Genomic DNA, 26,354 nt, shown 5'->3' on the forward strand with positions numbered 1-26,354 from the left:
TCTTGAGCCTGATGTTTCCTTAAGAATTCTTACAAAACATGCATTCACTGTATCTGGTAAAACAGCGTATTTATATCCAGCTGCAGCCTGCCACAACACTCAACCAGCTTGTTCACTGGACTGTGATTTTTAGAAATTCCTCATGAAGATAATGAATCATTTCTTCTGAAACAGCCTGGCATAATGGTTTCGACTTTAAATATGACATTTAAACCGTTTAAATGTCTGAATGTTACCTGATGAGGTCCAGTGGTTGGTACTTGTACCAAACACCCCACCAGGCCCAACACTCATAGAGCAGGTGCCGATGGTTCTCTGCTCCATGTGTTCTGATGGAGTTTTTGCTATGATAGCTCCCCTGTTTAAGTACAAGCACACACACAGACATACATGGACCAATATAAGCTATGTATAAACTAGTGTAATATCAGTGAATGAAAATACTCCCTTTTGAACATCATTGACAGTGACAGAACTGAATTAATAACTGGCTTTACGAAAATCAGCCAAATTACCTCATGAAGGGGGAAAGCTGCTTCATATGAATTATTGCTCAAAAGACGATTAAGCCCTGGAAGAGAACACCATGAAAGAGGAGAAACAGATGTCTGATTATGTCAGTCAAGCAGTGTAGCAGATACTAGAGGTGTCACGCTTTATTTGAAATTTCAACAACCATTCAGATGCTATCTGAAATAAAAAATTCTAAGTACATAAATGCAACAGGCCTCGTCTTGTACTCCAGCAGAGAGCATCTATAGAATGTACTGCTGCTTCTCTGACCCATTGAATGTCCTGTTATTTTCTATTTGATATATATATATGTACACTCTTATGCTGTTTATTGTCTGCCCACACTTCTCCCTCTAGCTTCCATTTTCCTTCCACGTCAAGTATTTCTGTCCTTTGTTGTAACATCTGGTGAAAAACTCACCCATCTTATTTTTACCCTCCTCATATTTGACCCGCTGGAGGATGTGGTGGACGATGCGACTTCTGGTGGCATTGTTGAAAAAAGTGTCTTTGTTGTGGATGATGAAACTGCAGTGAAACAAACCGGTTATTACAAATCTGTCTGCTGTGAATGAACTGTGTATGTGCAGGGCTATGGATGTGTGTGTGTGTGTTGTTTGTGTGTATTTGTGCCAATCTGAATGAGAGGGGCAACAGACGGAATTTCAAGTAGCAGAAGAAATAGAAAATGTACCAGCCAGCAATGAGAGATGAAGTTAAAAAGATCTCCCGGGGGGGGGGGCGCTGAGTTTTTAAAGGGCAGTTCTGTGAAACTCACTGATGTATTCTTGATCGACTGAAGGGGGCGGTAAAGCTCTCGTTCTCCTCCAGGTCCGGCAGAGTGTCGTTGTCAAACTTCATGGGCTTGCGGGGAAGCCAGCCACGAAATTTGTTGATGCGCTTCTCCATCCTGCAGGTGAAGTTTCTGTTAAAGCTGCTGGAGTAGAGTTTAGCTTCGTCAGCTGATCTTAATGTTGCCTCTTAGACTGAACACTCACCTGCTCATGAACTTGTGCCGTCGGTGCATGTAAAAGATTTTCCTCCTACAATATGGAGAGTTGAGAATAATTTATTTAGAACAGGATAATGACTCAGTTATGAGGATAATGACACTGAATGGTACAGCTGCTGCCATTACTAATCCTGCTGTTATTGCAGCTAAAGGTAGTAGTTCTACTAGTCATGTTGTTCCAATCACAACCACTGAGCTGTTACGTTGTCCATCTTTTTATACAGTCACTGGTTTGTATCATGTGGGTGACACAATAGAGTGGTGCAGGGATGACGTATTTTTGTAGGCATCTTTATTCCCTCGACAAAATGCTAGTGGGAAAATAAACTCTGTGATCAGCAAAAGTTTATAATACTTTCATGATTTTGATTCAATCATGATAGAATCACCAGAAGTAAAAAGCTAATGTTAGGCTATAAACGAACAACGCCATGAAGCTTCCAACTTGTAATTTAATTTAGCATGCTTGCCTCCTCTACAAAAACCTTGTGTGAGCATTAACACAATGAGGCTGTGGACAGTTATCATGTGCAGTATTATGACAGACGTTAAAACTTTAAAAAATCGCAAGTGTGGTATTTTCTGTCATATGTCGTAGAATAAAAAATGAAAATGTCTTGAGCTTGAGTTAATCACAGATCTTATTTCAGAAATGTAACCAAACAGCCGTTCAAAAGACCCACTGACTTTGGGATGAGGGAACTGGAAGTGCTAAAATACAAACTTTTTTCAGGGTTTTAGGACTCATTCCTGCACCACTTTATACACAAGTTTAGAAGGAAATTCCACAGGGGATTTTTCCACCATAAGACACTTTTTAGGAGCATTTGCTGTCTCACCTAAAAGGCATGCGAATGTTCATGAGTTCAGCGTAGCGACAGAGCACATCCCATGGTGCATGAAGCTTCAGAAAGATCACGTCACTGTTTGTTAAGGAAGCCTAAGAAAGCCAAACACACAGAGCAACAATTTAACTTCAGAAACAAAGGTAAGATTGCAAAATAAGGAGGACAACTGAATACTATCTAAACTTTCACTCTGCACAATGATGGTGTAGTTAATAATGATGGTGTAGTTTACAATAATGGTGTAGGCGGTGACATCAACAGCTATTCAGCATTAATATGTTTCCTGAGATCTGCTATTTTCCTCACCTGTTTGTACTGCCTGACAGAGTAGGTGTCAGTCTAAAGGTACATGAATCAGGAGCTAAAGGGGAAGAGACCTAAAAATAACAAAATGACTCCACGCAAGAAACACACACAAGTGGGCTGTTGAAGGAGACAAGAACCATTATCTTCCCCTGCATATTCTAGATCATGATGACCTTGATGCCACTGCACTGGCAGATAGCTGAAGTTAGCACACACACACACACACACACACACACACACACACACACACAGAGATCACAACATCCACATTTTCCACTCTTTCAAGTGACACTTTTGCTAAATAAGAAGCAGCAGGGGAGAAAATTGCCATCAGCACATTTGTTTTGGCTCTATGAGTGGTAGCTCACCAACAAACGCCACAACAGCACTCAGCTGTCAGACCTTGTAAGACTTGGCACAAAGGCTCAGAGCATTTTAAAATTCAGCAGTTTGGCCATTGAGATTACATGCATTATAGGACCGTGCACTAAACTGCTTCTTCACGCAAATTGGTATTGATGTCGCTCATGTTGCACAATATGAATACACCTGCGGGTTTGCGAGTAATCACAGCAAAGCTAATTCACTGTCAGCACAGGAAACCACCAAGCTTCTCATTTATTTGCTGTTTCAGTTTTTAAAGAGTTGGGCTGGTTTTACTTTACAACTTGGCCTGAAAGAGAGGAAACCCCTGTTTCAAGCAGTGACAGCAGGAATGTGTTTCCTCATGGCAGCTCTGGATTGCTACATGGTTTAAAAGGACATTGTGTAAATGGAGCCCCTTGGTTATAGCCTTTACCCTGCTGCACAACACTAAATCCCAACCAACTGACCTCTGATTTTAGTAGGGGGCAGGAGAAAAACAATATGTATTAGATGACTAATAACTATTTGATTCATTCATTATTCATCTGATTAATTAATTTAATGGTTCCACCTTTTCAAATCTGAATATTTTCTTGCTCTTCTACATTACATGATGCTCTAAATAGTTTTTTTGGAATCATTCAGATGAAATAATTCAATTTAAAGTGGCTCCAATTAATATTTTTATATAAACATTGGATCAAATGACAACGATGAACCAACAGACAATTTTGACCTAACTCTGAAGCTCTGTGGAGCTCTTTTAACCCATTGCTTTGGCTTTTACAGTCCACAACTTAACTGTTTTGGTTCAGTCTCACTACTGTCATCACCACAGTCTCCAGCCAAAGCAGGCAGGCAGCTATATCACAGCAAAAAGCTTTGATGAACCCATTGTACACTACCTGCCCAGCATCAATCGCCAGACAGAAAAAGTTATGGTGAACATAATTGTGAGCATGAAGCTGCAAAAAACTCCTCAGGAGTTGGTGGAGACCAAAACAAAGTTAGTGGTACTATCCATTACAAACAGGTACAACATTTTGACATTAAACAATAGATATGTAAAATCAAACAGAACAAATGGTGTTGGATGAACTGTAGATATCTGTAATTTTGTTTATTTTTGTAAGGTAAGTACTACCATGATAACTTAGCTGACCTCTTAAAGAAATCAGTAGGTAGTGTAAATGTTCTTTACCTCTTTTTCCATTTGTAAGCCCTCAGCACGGATATTCCGCTCAAATACCTCCCTCTTCTCTGACTGTGAGCTGGACTTCCTGTACACCAGGATGTAGTCAATGCGGCTCTTTCCATCGCTGAAGCAAAGGCCGCAGGACTTCGTCCTCCCCTGAGAACAGACAGACAGATAACTGGCGATTAAAGAGGAATAGTCTAGCTTGTTTTAAATCACTTGTCATCCATTGATTATCATGGACAGATGAATGAGTAGGTGTTTAGCTAGCTAAACTCAATCTCTGGTCTCCCCGACTCTGGGGAGACCAGAGATTGAGTTTCCCCACTGACCTCTGGGGGACCAGAATCAGACTTTGTGTTGTCGTCAAGGATGCTGCTGTGGGTGGCCGGGTTCAGCAGGGTGGAGTCATCATCTCTGGATGGGCTGCTGATGCCCTCTGACCTTTCCCTCTCGAGCTGCACATTAACATCCTTCACGGCTGGAGGGAAGATGAGCAGAATGGATAAAAGTAGATTAACATAATATAATATGAGAGATAACACCAAATGGTTACTAGTCTGTTACTTGTCTATTAAAAACTGATTAGCTTAGGATAGTCTCATCTTGAAGTACTCATATCAGCCATCCAAACACTGCACCTCAATTTAGCATGACTGCACACACAGCATTGTCCGAGTAGTATGTTCACATTATGTACTACCCTGTTCCACATCTGTAACTGGAGGCTGTCCACTACCACCACAGGACTGACTTCTCTCAGTCATAGGCCAGTGTTAAATTTAAACAACTTAAGGTAAAAGAAGTGGCGGTGGGTCTCACCGAGGGGAGGCACGTCGTCCTGAGTGCTGGAGTCCGGGGCTTCAGCTGAGGATTCCTCCATGATTTCTGCCTCCCCACAGGTGGGGAAGGCAAGAGGTCTGTCCGCTGCCTGGTAGCCGGAGGCCAAGGGCTGCAGCGGGACTCTGCGTCGGTGGGGGCTCCGGCGCTGGGGCTCAGACCCATGTAGAGATAAACTCACACCTACAGGGACACAGAAAACTTTATTTCACTTTGATTCTGAATCTTTAAACATAATTTGACATAAAGAGGGGAGCAAGGTTTTGAGGAGCAAAAAGGAAATGGCATCTGGGCCCACTCCCAAATGTTATATTGTTTTTAGAGTGTCATTACTCAGCAAGTGTGCCGTTTTTTTTCTCTTAAACTAGAGAATCTGTGCTTTCCATCAAGCCTCAGTTTGTCAGTCAATAAACTTTTTAAAGATTTAGATCGTCTCACTGATGGCCTGGTGCATCGCTGCATTCCATCTGTATATCTGAATTGATCAGTTCTCCTCAATCATCTCAGCTGATGACATTGACAGTAACTTTTTAAAACAGGCACTCCTATTGGATTCTGTGGGTACCCCTCACAGCCAATCAGAGTGTCTGATTCAGAGGCTTGGTTTTGTATAGTTTATGGTTGTGAGCCCCCATGTAAATAACCCTTTCTGGTGCCAGGCATGTCAGGTGTCCCTGTGTGTGATTCTGGACAGGGACAACAGTGATGCATATCATGTTTAGGGATATACAGGCAGGAGAATGGGCATAACTCATAGACAGAAGAAGCTAGAAGCTTCAAATCACTTCTAGCACAATCCAAAGATGTATGTGCAACTTTCTGTGGTGAGATTTTGTTTGGATAGCATGGTTTACAGTGATGTTTTGAAGTAAATGACTAAGAATTCAGCATCAGTTGTTCATCAGTTTTGTTTTGTGGGCTAATATCCCCTGTTGTAGTGTGTAGGAGTCCTTACTGAGTGACAGATATGATTAGCTGTAGTTGTGCTGATTCTAGGATGTATAAAATTTGATGATACTGTTAAACAATACTACTTTATAAGGCAAAACACAAAGGTGAAATGCCTCTAAGTGGATCTCAGAGGGTTAAATATAACAAGTCATCAGTCATGTGGCCCTCTGACACGTCTTTTTGTCCCTTTTGTTATCTATTACTTGCTCTCATAGTAGAGGCACAACAAAAAGTATACCTCTTACTTAAGGGTTACTTGCTTGATGTGGGTGACAATAAAAAAAGAGCTAACAGTAAGTTGGCCAGAAATATCAGCAACTGGCCAAGTATTGACTGAGTCACTGGTATTGATCAGCCAATATATCAGTCAACAATGATTTAATATGGTCACTCAGTCATATAGTGCACTGTGAATGAGTGGGTTGCCACCATTCATATAAGACCTGGGTCTCACCACTATAGGTTGAAGAATCTGTATGAAAAAAGTAAAATTTGTGGCTTTGGAAACAAGAATTTGCACCCCAATAAAGAGAGTCACTGTCAGGGTTTGAATGTTTTCCTGTTTTATTTTGGTATTTTGTCTTGTCTTCCTGTTTCCTGTTCCTTGGTTATTCCAGTTGTCTTTACTTCCTCGTCTTGATTACTGTCCCCGCCCTAATGTGTTTCACCTGTGTCTCGTTATCTCCTTGTCTGGGTGTATTTAGTCAGCGTCTCCTCTTGTCAGTTGCCAGATTGTCTTGTCCCTCGTGTCAGCTTTCCAGCCTTGTTTCCAGTTTTGACTCTTTGTGTTTCTGACTGTTGCCTGAGTACCTGATTTTGGATTTTGCCTGTTGCCTTTTGCCTTTTGATACTGTTGCCTGATCGGACTGCCTACTAGTGTACTGAACTTTAGCTTGTTATCAAGAACCTGAACTGTGATTGTGTCTGAGTCCTGCATTCGGAGTCCTGCCTTGCCGTGTGCTTGATAGTCACCAAGTATGAGTTCAGCATTAAACCCAAGGACTACAAAAATTCCATATAACAAGCCACGTCTGTAGACTTAAACTAGGTTAGTTATATCACTAGTCTACTTAAAGTTTAATTGATTTTTTTAACCACAACACTGTCACTCTCCTTTTAGCTCTGATTTGCTCTCAACTAACTCCAGAGGGAAATATCTTGCTCTTAGCTGGTAAATGCTCAACTATGTTTACCAGTTGGCTGAAAAAAGCTGTCTGCTATGTCTGGAAATTATGCTTATGAATGATGAGCTAGCCAAATCAGTAAAGATGAGTGCCATAAAAATCAATCCAATGAGTTGAAAGACACACTCTATAAATCTGAGGACTTTCTGTGTCACCTCAAGCAACACTTTTCACATTATGCTGTGATACTGATATTGATTAGGGCAGTTTTAATAGGGCTAGTACTGTGAAGCTAACTTGCAGCCATGTTTTTTAGTTTGGATGTTTCTATAGTAACCCAGAATGAACCACACTGAATTAATTCTGTTGAAGACAGGCCCTAAATAGAAAGCTTTGTGCAACACATAAACTGATGACAGCAGAAATCTGACTCTTTGATAGCCAGGGTCAAAGTCCATTTTAGCAATAAAAGAGAGAGAGGAGTCGTTACATAACCACTTATACTAAACTTTTTCCCTGGGTTGTTGCTATAGTGTAAAAGCAAAATTAGAAAAAGTTGAATAAAAAAATAAAAGAGTGAGAAAGTGTCAGAAAGAAAGATATGTACAGGTGAAAGAGGGAAGACCCACAAAAAAGAGTAAGAAAATTAAACAGAGAATGACCCAACTCAGTAACTTTTATCTTAACAAGGATTAACCTTGAAAGACCTTGAAAAAGAGACTCTCTCTCCCTGGGAACACACAAACTAATTGGGTCTATTTGTCAACCAGATGGTGTCCTTTGGGGGAAGAAATGATTAAAAGCTTAGCAAAACAGCTTAAATCTATTCTATCTAAATACATTCCTATCTCTTACTTTCAATCCTCTGGAGAGTGGGAAGACTTCAGGAGAGGGGGGTGGCTGTCTTAGAGGTCTGTGTGCTGAATTTTCGTTTGTGACAGCAAAGGTGACTCAGCTACATTTTTTCTGCTGAGCCGTAGTACCGGAACAGAGATAGAGGTAGGGGAGGCGTTTCGGCTCTTAATCAGCCGATGATGCTATGGAACACTGGAGCCTATGGATGCAGCTAATAGAAATGTGATGAATTTCATACCAGTGATAAATCAGTGCTCAGCGTCCTCGGCCTTGACTAAGAGCGTAGTAAACATTTTGCTACGCTGTGGTTTGGATATCCTAACTGGAGCTGCGGCCAATTTTTCCTGGGATGAAGTTGATAACACTTAAAGTAGTTTTTTTTTTTTTTTTCCACAAGTTGAATAGACCCTTATGGTTTAATGCACTGCATGTAAATGAAACAGACCCTGGTAATTAACACACTTGAGACAAGATTATTCAGTGTGGTATTTTTCATTTCTTACACACATATAATGACTATGGGGATCAACAGCATTGGCTTGTTAACTTCACCTCCCCCTTATTCAAGACACTCAACGACCCCGTTTCCTCAGCACCCACAGCACTCCCAATGCTGGTCTCATTAAAGGGAGAGAGAATTGCTTACTATAAATATTGGCTCTCAGAGGACTGACACGCTACATATTAGCCTACATCATGCTGTTATGCAGAGACAGTGGCCAGTCAAACAATGTATGCATCAAACTTTAATGGCCCCATGGTACGTCTGTAACCCAAGCCACAACTGAAGTCACATGGTACTGAAGCTTTGGTCGAATACAGACAGAGGTGCAGTGAACTGTTCTCTTCAGGTCCAGTAAATTGGGGTGTTTCACCAGCAACATTTTAGGACATAGTTAGGGCCCGAGCAACGAGTTGCGTGGGCCCAACGGGGCCATGCAACGAGTTGCAAGGACCCTCTTGTTTTCGGTCTGTTTATTATTATTATTATTATTATTATTATTATTATTATTTTTTTTCTTCTTTTTCCGCCTCTTAGATCGGCTTTTTGAGGGCCTTAACATGCGTGAAAACTTACCAAAATTTGCAGACGCGTCAGGCACGGCGAAAAATTTAATAATTTAGGGGTCTTGAGCATGGGCGTGGTAAAATGCCCTCGGTAGCGCCACCTACATTTTTAAACGGAACAGCCCCTCAAGCCCGTTGCGCCTAAAAATCTGAAAATCTGCACACATATGTAACATCCCATGACGCACCAAAAAGTCTCTTGGAGCCATATTCTAAACCCAACAGAAAGTATTTTTATTTTGACCGGAAGGTGAAAAAATTGTGTGTTTTTGGCCATTTCCAGGGGTCGCTTGAACGCGAACTAGTCCTAGACGCATTATCCCATTGACTTCAAAACTTAATAGTATGTTCTTAAGACATAGACGATGTTAAATTGCGGCAGATTTTGAGTTTTTGTTGAAGGGCGTGGAAGTTATGGCCCCTCAAAGTTCGATTACTCGCCACGAAACAGGAAGTTGCTTTATTTTTGCTATATTTCGGCCATACTTTGTCCAAACTGCATCAAACTTTACAGGATTGTTAATGGTACCTATCTGCACACATCCATATGTCAATATTCATACAATTGTTGTAGCGCCACCTATTTATAGCAGGAAATGACATATTTTATAGTGTGATGTCCAGTTTCTAGACGGGTGACCAGATTCACTTCAAATGTTGTCAGCCCCTCCTTGACAATTTTTGGAAGACTGGCTCCGAAAATTGTGCGTTTGGGTCGAAGCGTGTGCCGGTTCTGGCCCGTCAAAGTTCGGAAACCCAACTTCCTGTTTGAAACCTCAGATTTTGGGGTAACTTCCTGTTGCGACTCTCTACTTTATCCTACAGATGGAGCCATTGTATTACTCTTTGATGGGTTTTTGGAAGGGGGTCTCTGTGTGTGTGTGTCTGTGTGTGTGTGTTTGAGGGGGGAGGGGAAGAGGAGTTGATTGAGTCTGTGAGAAGCTGCCACAGGGAGGTTACAGTCAAGAGAGCCATGAGCTGTCACAGATGATGAGTTCTGAAAAATATTATCACAGAAAATAATTAGCATAAAAGCTTTTATTTTAAATTTGTTGCAACAAATTCAGGTTTCTTACAGCATTTTCCTTATTGAAAACTAAATTCTACCTGAAATGTATCAATAAAAATCTTCTTTTGCAGTTAATGTCACCAGTTTATAGTTTAGTTTTAATAGCATTCCCTGTCACTGATGTGCCTTTAATTATCGGTTCTATCAGGGATCATTTATGTGTTTATCTTACGGGGGTGAGCCACCTCACAGGTTGGTTATATTACCTGTTGACCTCAGCTCAGTGAGCTAAGACAATGTTTAATGCAGTGTTTTTTCTGATATGAAAATGGATATTATTCAGCACATCTAACCTCAGCAGGCCCCTCTTCAGAAACTCATATCTGCAGATGTCAAAGCTGGCTCAAAAAATTAAACTGGCTTCAAATTAATTTTAAGGAATTGTAGGTTATTTTGAATTCATGTAATCTTTCTCCATCACCCTTTCTGTTTCTTTCCATCTCTCTACTCATCTTCTCCCATATGTCTCCCCTTGACCAAAGCTGAGCGTGGATTGATGCTGTCTTTACAGTTTGGTTTTGATCAGTTAGGAAATTTCACACGGGGTCAGCTGATTTTTTCGTGTTACTCAGTGTACGGCGACAGGAAAAGTGCACTAGGTCCACGGGCGTCGAGGTGAACCAGCTGAATATAAGCCACTCAAGTTGACGACAAGTGCATTGAAAAGTAAAAGCTGCTGGCCTTTACCTTTTCTTTGTCAAAGCGCCTGTTCGGCAAGTAGTTAGTAAAGTAATATTTTCAGCCTTGTCCACAGTCTCATAACATGTTTAACAGGAAGCACAGCACGCTGGTTAAGCTCATGGCAAACTGTTACTAACAGCTAAAATGAAAGCTTGTCTGTATGTAGTCTAACTGGTTAGTTTGTCACTAATCTCCAAATTTTGCAAATTGCTATAAACTTCACTCTCTTAAACCAGTAACAGTCTGAGCTGGACTGATAGGGGTCTGTATGGATAAAGATAAAATCCTAATGATACCCATCCCTACAGCTGGTTAGTGGCTTCGCCCTGACTTTAGGCAGATGAGATATTCACTGTTCAAATAACTTCATTATAAGCCTTGTTTAAGCATAAATGATTTATATATGCACCCAATAACAGAACTTAAAAAAATGCTTTTGCTCAAAGCTCAAAGCTTGTAAACTCAAGTTAAAACTGAGTTTTATCTCCTTTTGGGAGGGGGTATCTGTGTGTGTGTGTGTGTGTGTGTGTGTGTGTGTGTTTGTGTTTGTGTTTGAGGGGGGAGGGGAAGAGGAGTTGATTGAGTCTGTGAGAAGCTGCCACAGAGAGGTTACAGTCAAGAGAGCCAAGAGCTGTCACAGATGATGAGCTCTGAAAAATATTATCACAGAAAATAATTAGCGTAAAAGCTTTTATTTAAAATTTTTACATCTCGGAAGTGTGAACTGTTACGCCAGCGTGTGCCCTGCGACCTGCGTTGACCCCGCGGTTGCCGGGGTCCCGCGGTCGCCGCTCCCCCGACGGGCGCCGGGTGCGAGGGCCCGTTCAACGCTGCTCGCAGCTTTAATTTTGTTTGTTGTTGTTTTTTTTTTCACTTTCCCTTTCCCTCACTCATATATATGTGGTCACTACAAATCCAGAAAATTTACACAACTTACAAGGTTAGCTAACGAGCATCAAACAATAGCTACTGTTAGCTAATGGTAACTCTGACATGTTACTGACCTTTGAATTTTTTGTAACAGCAGACTGAGCATTTGCCAGCTCTCAATCAAACACTCATTACATCTCCTTAACTACAAGCAGCATTGTTACTCACTAAATGATTGCCCTTTAAGCATTTAGTGTTGGGAGAAAACAAAACAATAAAGCTAAATAACTGCTCCAGACATCCTTCACATACACAGACAGTACTTTTTCCCATGGCCCACAGTGGGAATGAGTATGTGCATGGAGAATTAGCTGCGCTGAATTGGAATAGAGAAAACACATACTGAAGATGCATAAATTGAGTTTTTAAGGGTTTCTCTTGGAAAGAAGATAACTGACTAGAAACCCTTCCCTGAAATGTTGCAGTCACTGAGTAATGTGCACACTATTCACTATCAGCGATCACCATTGGGATTAATTTATCCACGTGCTAAATATCCAAAAATGACTCTGCAAATGTAAGGATTACAAATCATTTTGCTGATTTATTTTTTTGCTCAATTCAGTTCTAAGATTTGTAGTCCATGACTGCGTAATTCCTCCATTCACTGTTGTTTTTGCAGTTCAAAAGGATCAACAGAGTGGAGAGTCTTCTCTAGTAAAATTATGCAGCTGATCTCATTATGTCAGTTTCAGTAGCCTGATTCTCCTTTCATGTACAGTATATTGTATCAATAATTTAAATTTAACAATCCACTAGTTTTGAAACAGGACCCCCAGTATTTAGAGCAAGTAGCTCATGATATTTAATGTGTGCAGAAGTAAGTAGGTTAGGCCTGTTACTTCAGTGTGTCAGATACATATTTAATCAGCATTTCTCATCTAATGCTGTTCATCTTATTTTCAGGTTGTAGCAGCAGGTTATGAACATTAATCAGGCTAGTACTAAAAACTGTAGTATTTCTAACAGGTGATTACACATCTGAAATGCATTGTGTAGTATGAAGTTGCTGGATTTGAAAGGATCTGGATTTGATATGTGTATCCACACTGGATTTAAATTTGATACAAAATGTTTTACTTACCATCTAAATCAGTTTCATAATTCCTTCTGTGGCTCTGAAGCGAGCTTTCTGTGGTATGTGTTCAGATAGAGGAAGCATATTTGCATACAAAGTCATTGGAAAGATGAAATTAGGACTGCCCTGGCAGCTTAGTGTTTATAGCACATGCCACATTACCGCAATGTCCATGGTCAGGTTCCGGTCAGGGATGCTGTGTTGCATGTTGTATCTCTCTCTAATCCTTTATTTCCTGTCTACAGTAGCTCTTGACTGTCGAGCTTAAAAAAGTCAAGTAATGTTGAAAAAGAAAGACACACTTAAAAACTAATGCAAAGACATGGCCTTGTGGGCTGGGTTGTTTCAATCTGAACAAAACAATTGCACTCTTTTGTACAAAGATGAGAGGAGGAAAAGAGAAATAAAAAAAATAGAAATGACTGGTGTCTCTGCTGAGTTCTGAGTTCAGTCAGAGGCTGAGCTGAACAAAAACACACATGGGCAAACTCATACTTGTTCACCTCTACATAGCTTGCAGACAACATCTGTACAGTTGGTAGACTGGCTGTTTGGGGAGGATTAAAATGAGTTGTTTTGTCTGAACAACCCCTAACCCTAAACTTCAGGCTTTTAGTAGAAAGTTATCAATGAGACTGTGACTTGGCTGCTCACCTGGCAGGTGGCAGGGGAGGTCTAACAAAAGATGGTATCGACTTGCATTATGGGAAGTGTAGGAGCCATTGATTTTTTTAGATTAACCCATAGACAGTGACTACAACTCAGGATATCTTGGCTTCTGCTGCACCATTTTTACATACCCAATTATCATACAGTGCCCAACATAACCAACAGCACATTATGTCTAAAATGTAAATAGACATAGGATCATTGTCACATCAAACTAGGTTTTACAAACAGTTACTTGATTGGGGGTTTCCTACTTGTGAAATTATTATTATGAAATTTTAACAGTTTTTATTTAATAAATAAGGTCATATTTGTTATCTTTGTGGTTTTAGTACAAAAATAAAGCAAGAAAATATTCTAAGCTGTGAAACACTCAATAACAGCGTAGATCCTTGCGTAACACAAGCCAGCCTGGAGATGCTCACACTGAGAAGAGAATAAAAGATTGCAGGGGGAATGGGAAGAAGAACGGGAGGTGGTTGGGGTGCGTGTGATGTGTTGCCAAGGGGATCAGGTGTCAGTCACTTGTGAGGAGAAATCGTTCGTTCCATCTGGATGCACCCATCATGCCCTGGGGTGGATGGGGTTGCATGTTCACCCTGATGGCAAGCAGTGGAGATTTCGTGCCTGCCGACCTGCTACTGGTGCCTGGACGACACGGTCGCAGCACACACACACTTACACACACACTCCTCATGGAGGCATGACCCATTTCTGTGTCTTACAACTAATGCATCACAGAGAATGAAGGAGTAGAGTGTTCACATTTACAATAAAGAGAATGGGGCACAGCTCAGAGAGCAAATGAGAGTGAGTGTGTGTGTGTGAAGGTCAAATGTTTGCATGGTCACAGGGAACTGCGTGAAAGAGATGAAGCAGCGTAGAGCAGAGTGTGAGTAGGACACAGCAACACATGAGAGAGAGCACTGCAGCAAGAAAAAAAAAGACATCCACTCTGGAGAACAAGCTGCCTTTGCTTCAAGACAACTTGATGACACTCACCGTGTGAAGGTGGAGAGAGGTAGGGAGGCAGCTTCACCCCTCAGAGGGGAAAAAGAGGGGGAAAGAGGGTGGGGGGGGGTGCTTCCCAGCCGAACTGCAGCAGACGTCAAAACAGCCAGAGGACTCTTCCCCGTACACACACACATGCACACACAACAGTCACCCCTCCTCCCCCCCCCCAGCCCCAACGTGCCAATGACCTCGCTGAGGGAAACAAACAAGCACGACGTCCCACGAGGGAAAACAGCATCCCCACTTTTTAATCCTTGCTCCTCATCAATGCATCGGCCGATCCATCATCACTACTCACACAGACACACACACACTCACACAGACGGATCTGTCATTATGAAGATGCTAAGAGCAGGTGGCAGAGAAGCTCAAAAAAAGCTGTCAAATCTTCTCTGAGGAGGAAAAAAAAAGCATGAGCAGGATGTTTACAGTGAGAGAGAGAGAGAGAGAGAGAGAGAGAGAGAGAGAGAGAGAGAGAGGAGGTGTATGCAGCTCACTAGCATTCTTAATCAGTCCTGCCTGGCAGCCAATCGGAGGTCAAGCTGCTCTGGCAGTGGCCAATCAGAAAAAAGGGCTGGCTCTGTCGATGTTGCTGTAGCCCAAAACAATGACAGTTGGCACTGATGACAGTATCAGTGTGCAGTCTCAAGGGCACACACACAGACACACGTGCCACAACACACATAAATTTACTGATAAGTACATATTAAAGCATAGACGTACATTTATATATTTCAACTGTACTAACATGAACATAAAAGATTTATCCACATCCACCTTTGTAAAAATGCACTTATTAGTTCAGTCAAAACTAGTATGAGGCTTCAGTGGTCTGAGTTACACAAATTGAGGTTAAAGTCTTTTTAGAATAAAATTATTTATTTACTGTTACTGTCCCTTCACTGCAGCTCAGTAAAGAAACAGTCTGGCAAAACTCAAAGTAGGAACACTATACTAAAATCACTGTCACTATCTACTTGATTTGACATTCAACAGACTGCTGAAGCCTCATGTTAGTGTCACAACGAATTTTGAACAGGGAAAAAACCTCCTCCATTTTTGCCATTGATATTGTTTTGGGAGGATCTCCTCTTGGCCGGTATGGATAGGAGAAATGACTCCTGAGTATTGTTTCAGATAGACTTGAAAAAATGTTTACTATAATGATGTAGGAGAAAACTAGAGTTTTGGCTCATAGTTTAAAACATGTAGTCGTACATACTTGTGCTGCTGTCACAGAGTGTCTCCTGACTCACGCTGCAGGTGGGCAGCGGGGTGATCGACAGCGACGCCGGGCAGGACACCGGCTCGAGATGCTCACTGATGGGCGGGACGGCGGAGGCCTCTGAACGAACGCAGCCCGGACTAGGAAGATTCTGACCGCTCTCTGGGAAAGGACTCTTCCAGTGGGAGAACCCGATGGCCACTTGACCACCGAGATCAAACCCTGCAACATGTCCACAATCAGAACAAAGACAGATCATGAGATACATACATACATACATACATACAATGTTAGAAAACTGAAATGCATTTTTCAAGAATCCAAAAAATATTCCATTGATTATCATTATCACAAAAACATCACAGTCTCATTTGAGAAACTGGAACCAGGGACATTTGACATTTTTGCCAGAAAAATGACCAAAACCGTGAATCAGTTATCAAAATAGTGGCAGATTCATTTCCTGTTCTTTTCTATCAATTAATTGTTTGAGCTCTACAGTAAAATATTACACTGACAACTGTACCTCTCTGTCATACATGATCACTGGGGAATTTTGTTGCATCAACTATCAGGACTGTGTAGCCTCTGACCTTTGAACTGTCTCCTTGTAATGCTGGTAGATAAGTGAACCAAAGCGCTCAAAAGTGTCACAGCAATTTCTTCAGCAATGTTGTCCTCTAGTGGTGGAAGCTGTCAATAGTGTTAAAAAATCCAACAATGTGATCTGGCATTACCCAGCATTCTCACAGAACAAGAGGTATTCAATTACTCAACAACTGTATTGTCACCCACTGTCACTGTTTTTATTTCCAACTGCCACAGTATGAAAACAGTGCATCTGACGTCATTGCTACAGTAAGTCAAAGAGAATACACTACAATACCTATACAACCAGTCAGTGACGCAGAAGCATTTTTAAAGTGTATATTCATTTGATTGATGAGTAACTGTCAATTTACAGGTGAAGATTTGTGTTGATAGTGGCCTAATATTGAATAACAGGAGCATTTATCCATGGTGGATAGAAGAAGAGATAAGAAAACCAGTTTCTCTGCGGCGCCCTCTGCTTCATGAGCACCCACAGACTGCTGAACCAGCTCGGCTCACCTCCGGCCTTCGATTTCAGTTCTTTCTTTCACCTCCAGGCTTCTGTCTCTATTCCACGAGGCCTCCGAGACTGGTGAAAAAACTCGGCTCAGCTCTAGACTGATCAGTATCTTTGGCAGGTAGACAGGCCAGACATGGCCGCCAGTTTTGTTTTGTCCTCCCATAAAACAAATCATGCTATACTGACACTGTTAATCTTTTTAAAAATCAATTTTCTTTCAAAATGGTGTTTGCTTTTAATGATCCCACTGACAAAGTTTCATGTGTTTTGTTACAATATCTCCATATAAAGGGTTGACCTCAATGTTCTCCATTTGTCTTAGATGTCTATGACATCTAATTCATGTTGCTTTAAAAGTCCCGTTTGGTAGAAAGTGAGCCACTGACTGCTTAACATGCTGTTTATTTCAGTTTTGATACTGCAGATGCATTTTTGTTTTTTTAGAAGCAGTTGTCTTGGTTGATCACAGGTCTGTTTTCTTATGGAGGTTTCTCTGCATCATACACATTTTATACTCTAACTGCTCTGTGAGTGAAATTGTTCATCTTTTAAATTGTGAGACAGATAAATGCTACAAATCATCTGAAATAGAAGAACGCCTTAAGGCTGAATTAATTAACATTAACATTTGTCTTTGTTTAATTACATTAAAAGTAATACTCCCCTGAATTAAAAAGGTGTTTTTCAGGCTGGGACTCAGGGACTGCCAGTGGCCCCTTCTTTGCAAAATGTGCAGTCTGGTTTGACTAGCACTGCCATTGGCCTACGTAAACATAATGTCTTGGGATTAAATCTACTTTGTCACGTCACCCTCCCCTACTTCTCTGATTTGTGTGTCTGTTTACTTTGATCGGGTATTGCCAGACTCTAGACTTAATAGACTTTGATTCTGCTGAAACTCCTGTGCAGCAATATGAGTACATTTTCTTTAACCTTAAAACTCAGTCAGAACTGGTCTCACACTCAGAAATTAACTGCACATAATATACATTCCTGCACAGCTACAAACTTCAAACTTTTTGAACTTCAGGCAAGCATCTGCTTCCACTAGCTTCAACTCCTTATGCTAAGCTAACTGCTAATTGCCAAGCTTCATACTTAGCGAAGAGACGAGATTTTTTTTCAAGTAACATAAACATTAAACAACAGAGATTACAGTAAGTTCTAAAAATACTGTCTTGTGAATTATTTCATCTTTTACTGCTAATTCAGCCTGACCCACATTATCTGGTATCTTTGGAAATTTGAATATCTTGTGTGGAAGTTAAAATGAAGTTCTGTGAGTTTGGGTGATGCTTGGTTGTACAATATACAGTATGTACGGATGACAGGATTAAAACTGACAGGTCTTGTTTTGCTTACATGATTCTGTTAAGATAGTCATTACCCAAACATACAGAACAGTATAACTGATTTCCCGCACATTGCCATCATGTAACACACTTGCAGCAGGTGGGACTAAGGAACACACTCACCCCCCCACCTCCTGGTTTCCTGTGAAACACAAAGCCCAGCAGATTTCGGAGGTACATCAGCAATGAACAAATGCAGCCCGATCAATAGCAGAGTAGAGGAATGCCTGGCAGTCTCTGAACCTCAGAGCTCACTCCTCGCACCGCACATTCAGCTCGAGGATAAATTCTGTGGAGGAGGGATGAGTTAAATCTAAGCTATACACCTCATCTCAGCTGTTTTACAGCCTTGAATTCCCTGAAAGAATAAAAGGGTTTTCACACCACGCAGTGCAACCATGTTAGGCTGGGCGTCCCCAAAATAATGTTTGTGCTCAAGTCAGCAGTTGGAAAAAGTAGAGCACTGAGAAGGTCTTTATTTTCCCTGAGGGGAATTTGTCTAGTACAACACTTTCTGGCAAGAAAAATCTAACTGCTCTCTTGGAAATTATAGGAAAGAGAATGTTCTTTGGTGTGTGAAGGTTTGCGAACAACAACAGTTATGGAGTACATTAAATGACTGCATTATTATCTTCTTTTTTTAACTCCTTTGCAATGTAGAGACCCCTCCACCTGACCATGACATCTGCGTGTAAAAATGAGTGAAACAGCACAATTCAAAAAGATCCAGCAGTATAAGCACTGGACACAGCACAGACTTTGATTTTTCATTTTCCAAATTGAAAACACATCCCACAATAGCTCATTCATTCATTACACATAATGCCCTCAAGCAGATATTTTTTTCTAATTTCAGTGATGGACAAATGCTCAAGTAACTCAGGATATTTTATTTGACCATGTGGTAAACTGATCTCTGCTGTAATGCTGGAGATTTTGTTTTTTCTTTTCCTTTCCTTTTTTCTAGCTATGTAATTTTTATGTTTGTTTTAGGTTTGCTATATTACTACATGTTACAATAGTAGAAGAATATTATAGGTAACAATAAAAAGCTTATCTGTTTCATCAAAACTGCATGGGTGGGGGTTTTGAGTATACTAAAATTATCACCTAACCAGTTCAGCTACAGTTCATTATCATGTGACAACTTGAGTTATGGCTAAAAGTGTGTTTTGTGCTGTCATAGTGACCTTGACCTTTGACAATCGAAATCAAATAAGTTTATCCTTGAGTCCAAATTTGAAGAAATTCCCTTGAAGCGTTACTGCTAAACATGGTTAAGTAGGACCCCATCACTTATATTAAGAAGCTGATTGAGGAAATAATATTTCACTAAATTGACACTCCTGTCGTTAGTGAAGTAAAATTATAAGAGAAAACTGATTCTTGATGGACTCTAGCAAGGCTGGTGGATTTTATGACTTTTAGAAATGGTCAACAGCCTGTCAACTGAAACAGGGCTCACTTTTGGAATTCTGAAGTTAACTGTTTATACTGCAACTTTATCCAGGTATTGTAGAGTAACACAATTGAAAACAGAAATTAATTGACTGTGGTTTTTGCTTATTAAACAACAGTAAGAACTACACTGAGCTCACAATCCTCAGCATCCCATGAAAGTCACCTGAAATGGCGGGAGGGGCAGAGGTGGTAATCTACACCTGGCACATATCCGAACGACCTCCAAAAACTCACGGTGCACGCAGCCTTTTCAGACATAGTGTGTTCTAAGCAATATCTATGTCGCAGTCATCAGAAAAAAAGAGCCCACGTGGCTCTCTGAGGAGAGAGAGGCCCAGATATGTAGCACCTTCACTTCCTGATGCCCTCAGAGGTAAGACTACAAATGCAGGTGCAGGTATCTGGGCCACACGCTGCACTGTGTGATGACAAGTTTGAGCAGAGTGTCAACAGTAATCATAGAGATGGCGGTGGAAGTCCTTCAGGTGGATGGAAGGATGGCGTGGTGGGAAAAGAAACTGAAGAGTGTTTAATGTTTCCTCTAGGGTTTCTAAGTGTAAGTGTTTGAACACTGAATGTGCTCAAAATAAGTCAGTGCTGTAGATGCAGAAGTTACAGCAGTAATGTAGCACACATGTAGTGAAATAATCTGGGTATGCTTAGAAATATGCAGCTGATGCTGATGCTCAAGGTCAAAAGCGAGAAAATGAGGAGACACTGTGGGCTTTTCAAATACAGTAAATACAATTTTTGCACAAAACAAAAACCCAGCCAGTTTGCTGTTTCTAGATGCAGGTTTCATTCGAACTGAATGTCTACATGAAGATTTCCACAGGACTCTTTATGGCACTTTTGTTCAGCAGTCTTTTCATCAGCATGAGCTTCTGCCCTGTGTATGACATTGTGAACCATCCAGCTTGAAATTGTAGAAGCGTCATGCTGGATTGCATTATGGCACAAAACAGGAGGAGGGTGTTCTTCTTTCCAAGCTAAAGTATTCATAGTGTCTGGTTTCTGTAAATAGCATATGAAGTGAAAGGCTTATGGACAAATGGCTATACACCTTGCTTGCCAGTATATGAAATGTAATGTGGGCTTGACTTGGATGAGCACTTGGAGAATGAATAGCATTTTTAGCCTTTGTTGAAAAAAACCCCATCAGGAATATTGATCCTGATGCACTGTCCAAATCAAGTCTCGAGTCCCCAGTGTTCGAGTTTGAGTTCAAGTCAGAGTCACCAAGGAAGAGTCCGACTCAGTTCCCCATTTCACGAGTCCAAGTAATCTAGGTTGAGTCTTGGCACTAACTGTTAATGATGATTTGCATGTGAATCTGCATGTTGCATGTGCCCCTGCACCAAACTGAATAATGTTGCAGGTATCAGTTTCTTATGCCAAATTATTGTGGCCTATTATAAAAAGTCTGAGTCCACGTCTCCAACTTCTGACTCTGAATGCAGTGAATGCTCCAGTCCAAGTCCAAGTGTAAGTCATCAGTTCTCAAGTTCAAGTTGAGTCGCAAGTCCTCAATTTCAGGACTTGAGTCAGACTCGAGTCCAGGAATACTACAACACTGACTGGTATACTGTAGGTTTGTATGTTGGCTGGTAAGTAAGAAAAAATTGTTAAGAGTATGAAAAATGACAAACATATGTGTGAGGTCATAATGAGGATAATCCACTGAATATATACTGCTGACTGCTGCTTTCCTGACTGCTGTTTTGAGCACTGGGTCTCATTTTATCATCCTAATTATTCATCCTCCCTCTTGGACAAAAGCATCTTCTCAGACAGATGCATCCAGTATGTGTATCTATAGGTTTTTTGTCAAAGGTGGGAAACCAAGGATATATAAAACTGACAATGAATGTTAATAAATGTCTCTTTTGTATGTAATCTGAAGCTCCCTGATATCCTTCTGTAACTCATACAGTAAACCTGATAAACAAAAAAGCACAGTCAGCACATCCCTAAGAAGTACTCCCCGAGCACTCTGACACATGAATTTAATCATTTCCAGGGATACAGGGAGCAGAAAATTTGAGCATGTTCATAGCGCTGGGAAATGTATCTTCTCCTGTGCCAAACTATCAAATAATATTGCAAAAAAAAAAAAAAAAAAAGCCCTAAATTGAGCTCTCAGTTCTATGAATGTACAGCAGTGATCGGTCAGTGCTGTATACATTTGATGCATTTGTTTTTCATGTCATCCTTCACTGAATCCCTGCCACAGGGTGCGGATTAGCTCTGTCTATTAGCTGCACAACTGCAGTAAATTCAATCCCACAACAATGAAGGAGGGTGGAATTAATGGACAATTATAATTGATTAAAACTTTTAAGAACCTACAGTGATGCTGACTAGTATTTTCCTCTCGAACAAAGGCCAGGGCTTTTAAATCACAGGCGGCACACTAAGTCTTTTTGATCACAGAGTGCAGGGCAAGACTATAGATCTTTCCCTTTGTAAAACCAAGAGGGTGAGTCTCAACGGTCCAAAGCTCTCCCTCAGCACTTCATTAGTTTTTTTTATTTAGCACAGAGAGAAGAGAGGAACACCTGCATGCAGCAGCTCAGCAGCAGCACAGCCTGAACTGAACCCAAAGTCTTCACTGTCACAGCATTCAGCCTCCAGCCTCTCCCACTAACCAGGCACTGCTGTAATATTCATCGAGAAAATGTCAAAAGGCAAGGTCTGACTATTGCAAATGGCAGGAGGTTGCAGTTTTGTGACAGACAGGAAAGTTATTTCAGACAGCTTTGTCAACAGTGCATTATTTCCTGTCAACAACCCCTGACATACAAACAAAATTACATGTCAGGGGAAATCTTTAATTTTCTTACTGCTTAGCAAATCTTGCCTTTTAGTCCCCTTGGCCTGTTGTCAGAGAGGTTTTAATGTATACAGCAGCATACTGTCCAGCTGTAAGTTCACTAACACACTCCCACCTGATATTGTTGTTTTTATTACATAGATTTAACTTAGAATCTACATAGTAAATTTGTACAATTTTATGCATATGCCTACAGAGATACAATTCTAAGTTCAACATATACTGTATACACTGATCAGCCAAAACATGAAAACCACTGACAGATGAAATGAACAACATTGATCATCTTGTAACGATGCGGTGTTCTGCTGGGAAACCATGGGTCCTGGCATTGTTGCAGACCATGTGACAGCTCTCGAGGCAGTCTATCAGACTTCATCCAGCTCCCTCTGGAGCTACAAAAGGTTTATACAACTTCTTTCACTTCTTTTAAGGGGCTAATTGTAAGTTTGGTTTACAAGAGTTTGGCATGCGCCCTCTAAGCAGTGCTACTTCTTCAGGGCGATCTGAACGCTACAGTGAGTCACTATCAGAAAGTGATGAAACGGTCCACTGGGCCAGGGATAGCTGCCTAGCATGCTAACTTCAGTAGAAAAAAGTAAGCAACTGAACTAGAAGCAAAATATTGCTATTGCACTCCACCACTAGAGACAGGTCTTGGTGAGTAAAGGAATAAAGTTTGATGCTGAACTCAATGCAAAATTCCTTCTAGACTGTATTAATGCTAACACTGGCCATGTAGAAATAGCAAAACTTACAAATAGTTCCTTTAACAGACACCGTGGACTTTTGTAGACAAATGGTTATATTTACAAATAAATAAATTTTAGCAGCAGGGTCAATTTTAGACATATTTTATACATTAAAATGGATTTAGTCAGTGGCCCTTCTACAACTCCACTGATAATGATGTTTACCATTTCACAAAGTTCAGTGATGTTACATAAATCCGTTGAGTGATGTGTCTTTTGGTGAGAATCCATGCCCACTGCCATGTGGTCCCTTTGGTTTGGAAAGTTAAACAGTTGTCTCTGCTGGATGACCAACCAATAGTAAAATGACAATAGTCAAAATAATAAACTTCTGCAATTACTGGGCAACAAAAAAATTCAATATCAAGTAAGTGACAACTTGACACATAATACCATTATAACTGATGTCATTTTGAAGTATTTGGTATAAAATGATACTGTCCACATAAACATGCAGAGCATTTTTCTTCTTTAACAAAAAACCTCTGTAACAAAGTGGACTTACCAATGGTGATTTGACTGACACAGCTGTAGAAGGTTCCTGAAGAGACATTGTAGCTGCTACTACTGGGCTCACGGTCTGTGATAGGAGCAGAGATCACGCGTAAAGTATGGCACTGAGTTGAGACTTGCCTCAGAGTATCATGTATCCTAGCCTAGTGCTGTTCCTGACAGTTTGAGAAAAGGTGTTGCCCTGCAGTATTACAGGAATGAAACTCCTAATCCTGCAATGTTAGTGCCCTGCTTCACATACTGAGCTACACAGGGAAAAAACCCTTGACCTTGGCAAAGTTAGGGAAATAAAATCCATGACTCTGGCAGCTTTAGTACCTTAGTCTACCAATTTATAGAGGAGGGGAAATGAAATCATCCCCTGTGGTAGACTGCTATGAATGAAATTCATAACACTGGCAGTGGAATGGGAATGAGCCTGTTACCCTGGAAGACTCACAGGAATCACTGACCCTGATGGTGTTAAGGGAATGATGTCTTAAATCCTGCTGGATATTGAATGATGCAGCTTTAAGACACCTGAAATAAGGTCAGATTAAGATAATATAGAATAATAAGAAATAAATATCAAAACATCTTTTTTTGCATGTCTGTCTGTTTGTTTGTTTTATGAATCCTCAGTTCAACTTAATTCTGCACACCACTTTTAACTTTGTCTGCTGGGATAGGTATACGAGGCGCAACTGTGATGAATTTCAGCCTCAGTCAATGAAGCTGCATATAAACAAGCTTGTGTATCATGCTCGCTGCCATCATGGGAAATCAGTGGCTCAACAACAATGTAAAGTAAATATACAGCACTGATTTATTTGATTAACTTGATGAGAAATACTGCTTTCTATCCATGGTCAATTAATAAAATAACCATGACAATGAAAACATTAACCACTAACCTAACATTTTTGCATCTGAAAACAAATGCTTCTGCTCATTTAGCAATTTGGAAAACTTTTATAGAAAACTCTCATTTCCTTATTCTCTAATCTAACACTTACAGCTGCATCTAAAAAGAGCAACAGCAGCCCAGCATAGGCATTTATCACTGACTGGGAGTCTTTTCAGCTTAAGCACTCGCATTTGCTCACATGTTTGAAGATAAAGCTGCAAGCACCATTTATTACCAAAGCTACAAGAAGTCAGCACATGAAGCAAATCGTATCAGCATCTCATGAGCTAGACCAGCAATTTTTTAAAAAGTAGCATCCAGTAGAGCCATGTAGTGACTGTAACAACTTCACAGACTGAAAGATGAACTACTGTTTTATTGTGAGAAGCAGATAAGAAGCCATAAACTCTGATGCAGCAGCTGTGTGTCTAGATGATCTTTCTGCCTGTAGGCAATTGTAATTTGAAAATCCATAGTGTGTGTGTGTGTGTGTGTGTGTGTGTGCACCTAGACAGACTGAAGATTTTTCAAGTTAAAATGGAAAACTAAGAGTAGTTTAAATTCAGTGTTTCTGAATCATACTAGTCTGCTGTACATCCCCTCACAGAACTTCACAACAACAAATACTCACAGTCATGTCACACACAGTGTTTTAAAGACTTCATTTCAATTAGTATGAAGATTAATTAATGCTATTATCATATTTTGCTTCGTAATCTAGCTCTGCCTGCAACCCACTGAAGTCGTAAACTCATAAACTAGTTTGTTTATGTGGTGTGTTTAAAAGTCTTGGAGGTAATGAGGTGTTCCACTCATTTTTTTTTTTTTTTACGTGACTTTGCTGTCCCAGGCAGTCACTAGGAGCTCACTGGAGCACCACACCCTCATTTCATTTCAGCTTTACTTTGAAATTAGGATAACTGATCATGTGAAGCATGATCATGTCTTAATGTGTGTTCTGGATCTTATTTGCTGCATAGGATGCTTTTACCTGCGGATCCAGAGGAGAGGCGCGTCGCGATGGCGCGGCGAGGACTGCGCGGACTCCCCGGACAAACCCGCACCACCTCGTCCTGACACTGCAAACAGATGACCTGGTTTTCCTGATTTTCCCCAACCTTGCTGCAGCCTATGTGATCGCCCCCGGCCTGGATCTTCATACCTGTGTTGATCTGACGGACCAGTCGCATGTCTGCTCCTGCTTCATGCTCTAGCATCCTCCTCACCGGCGGCGGTCACACTTATTACGCATGGCTTCGATGTGTGAAAGCGACAACTTCTCCTATTACCAAAGCATCCTCAGCATTAACTCCACCCACCGCACACTTCAAGATAGCGTTGTATGTTCTAACCTGCCTCACACATCGGCTCACTTCAGCTCCATCACGTCAGCCTCCCTCAGCTCGTGTCCATGTTGATGTTGCGGTCTTTACGCACGGCAGCAGGCGTGGCTGCTTCACGTGGTCGGTGAGGTCGCAGTGTTAAATTCCTGTGGGAATATGTGTGGTACCGAGATGAAGAACAAGCTCTCTTATAAGTACAGCAGACACTCTGTACGCCTCTGTGAGAATATAACAAAAATAACAATTTAATGAACATATCACATATAGTTTGACTCCCATAAGTTCACTATGGAAGACCACAGAGACAGAGAAATTATATACAGTAATGGCCTATTATCGCATTTTAGAAGGCCATGAAA

At 40.9% G+C, this 26,354-nt stretch overlaps 1 protein-coding gene across 4 annotated transcripts in view; it reads right to left on the reverse strand.

The window, feature by feature from the left end:
• Positions 1 to 26,080, reverse strand: part of LOC108888361 (anoctamin-4) — a 43,498-nt gene extending 17,418 nt beyond the window's left edge. Inside the window, exons 1-12 of one of the 4 annotated variants that reach the window (XM_051077616.1) lie at positions 25,644 to 26,080; positions 23,759 to 23,833; positions 15,742 to 15,966; positions 5,063 to 5,263; positions 4,573 to 4,721; positions 4,247 to 4,396; positions 2,365 to 2,465; positions 1,512 to 1,556; positions 1,292 to 1,423; positions 935 to 1,041; positions 516 to 571; positions 237 to 358 (exon numbers count right to left, since the gene is read on the reverse strand). In XM_051077616.1, the coding sequence (XP_050933573.1) occupies positions 237 to 358; positions 516 to 571; positions 935 to 1,041; positions 1,292 to 1,423; positions 1,512 to 1,556; positions 2,365 to 2,465; positions 4,247 to 4,396; positions 4,573 to 4,721; positions 5,063 to 5,263; positions 15,742 to 15,966; positions 23,759 to 23,833; positions 25,644 to 25,869 (1,589 nt within the window). In that variant the 5' untranslated portion in view covers positions 25,870 to 26,080. Of the gene's footprint in view, positions 1 to 236; positions 359 to 515; positions 572 to 934; positions 1,042 to 1,291; positions 1,424 to 1,511; positions 1,557 to 2,364; positions 2,466 to 4,246; positions 4,397 to 4,572; positions 4,722 to 5,062; positions 5,264 to 14,507; positions 14,982 to 15,741; positions 15,967 to 23,758; positions 23,834 to 25,643 lie in introns of those variants that run through there. The other 3 variants (XM_051077617.1, XM_018684339.2, XM_051077618.1) reach the window with 3 other exon arrangements.
• Positions 26,081 to 26,354: the final 274 nt, after the last annotated feature.

The sequence above is a fragment of the Lates calcarifer genome, linkage group LG18 (assembly GCF_001640805.2).
Source record: "Lates calcarifer isolate ASB-BC8 linkage group LG18, TLL_Latcal_v3, whole genome shotgun sequence".
Lineage (NCBI taxonomy): Eukaryota > Metazoa > Chordata > Actinopteri > Centropomidae > Lates > Lates calcarifer.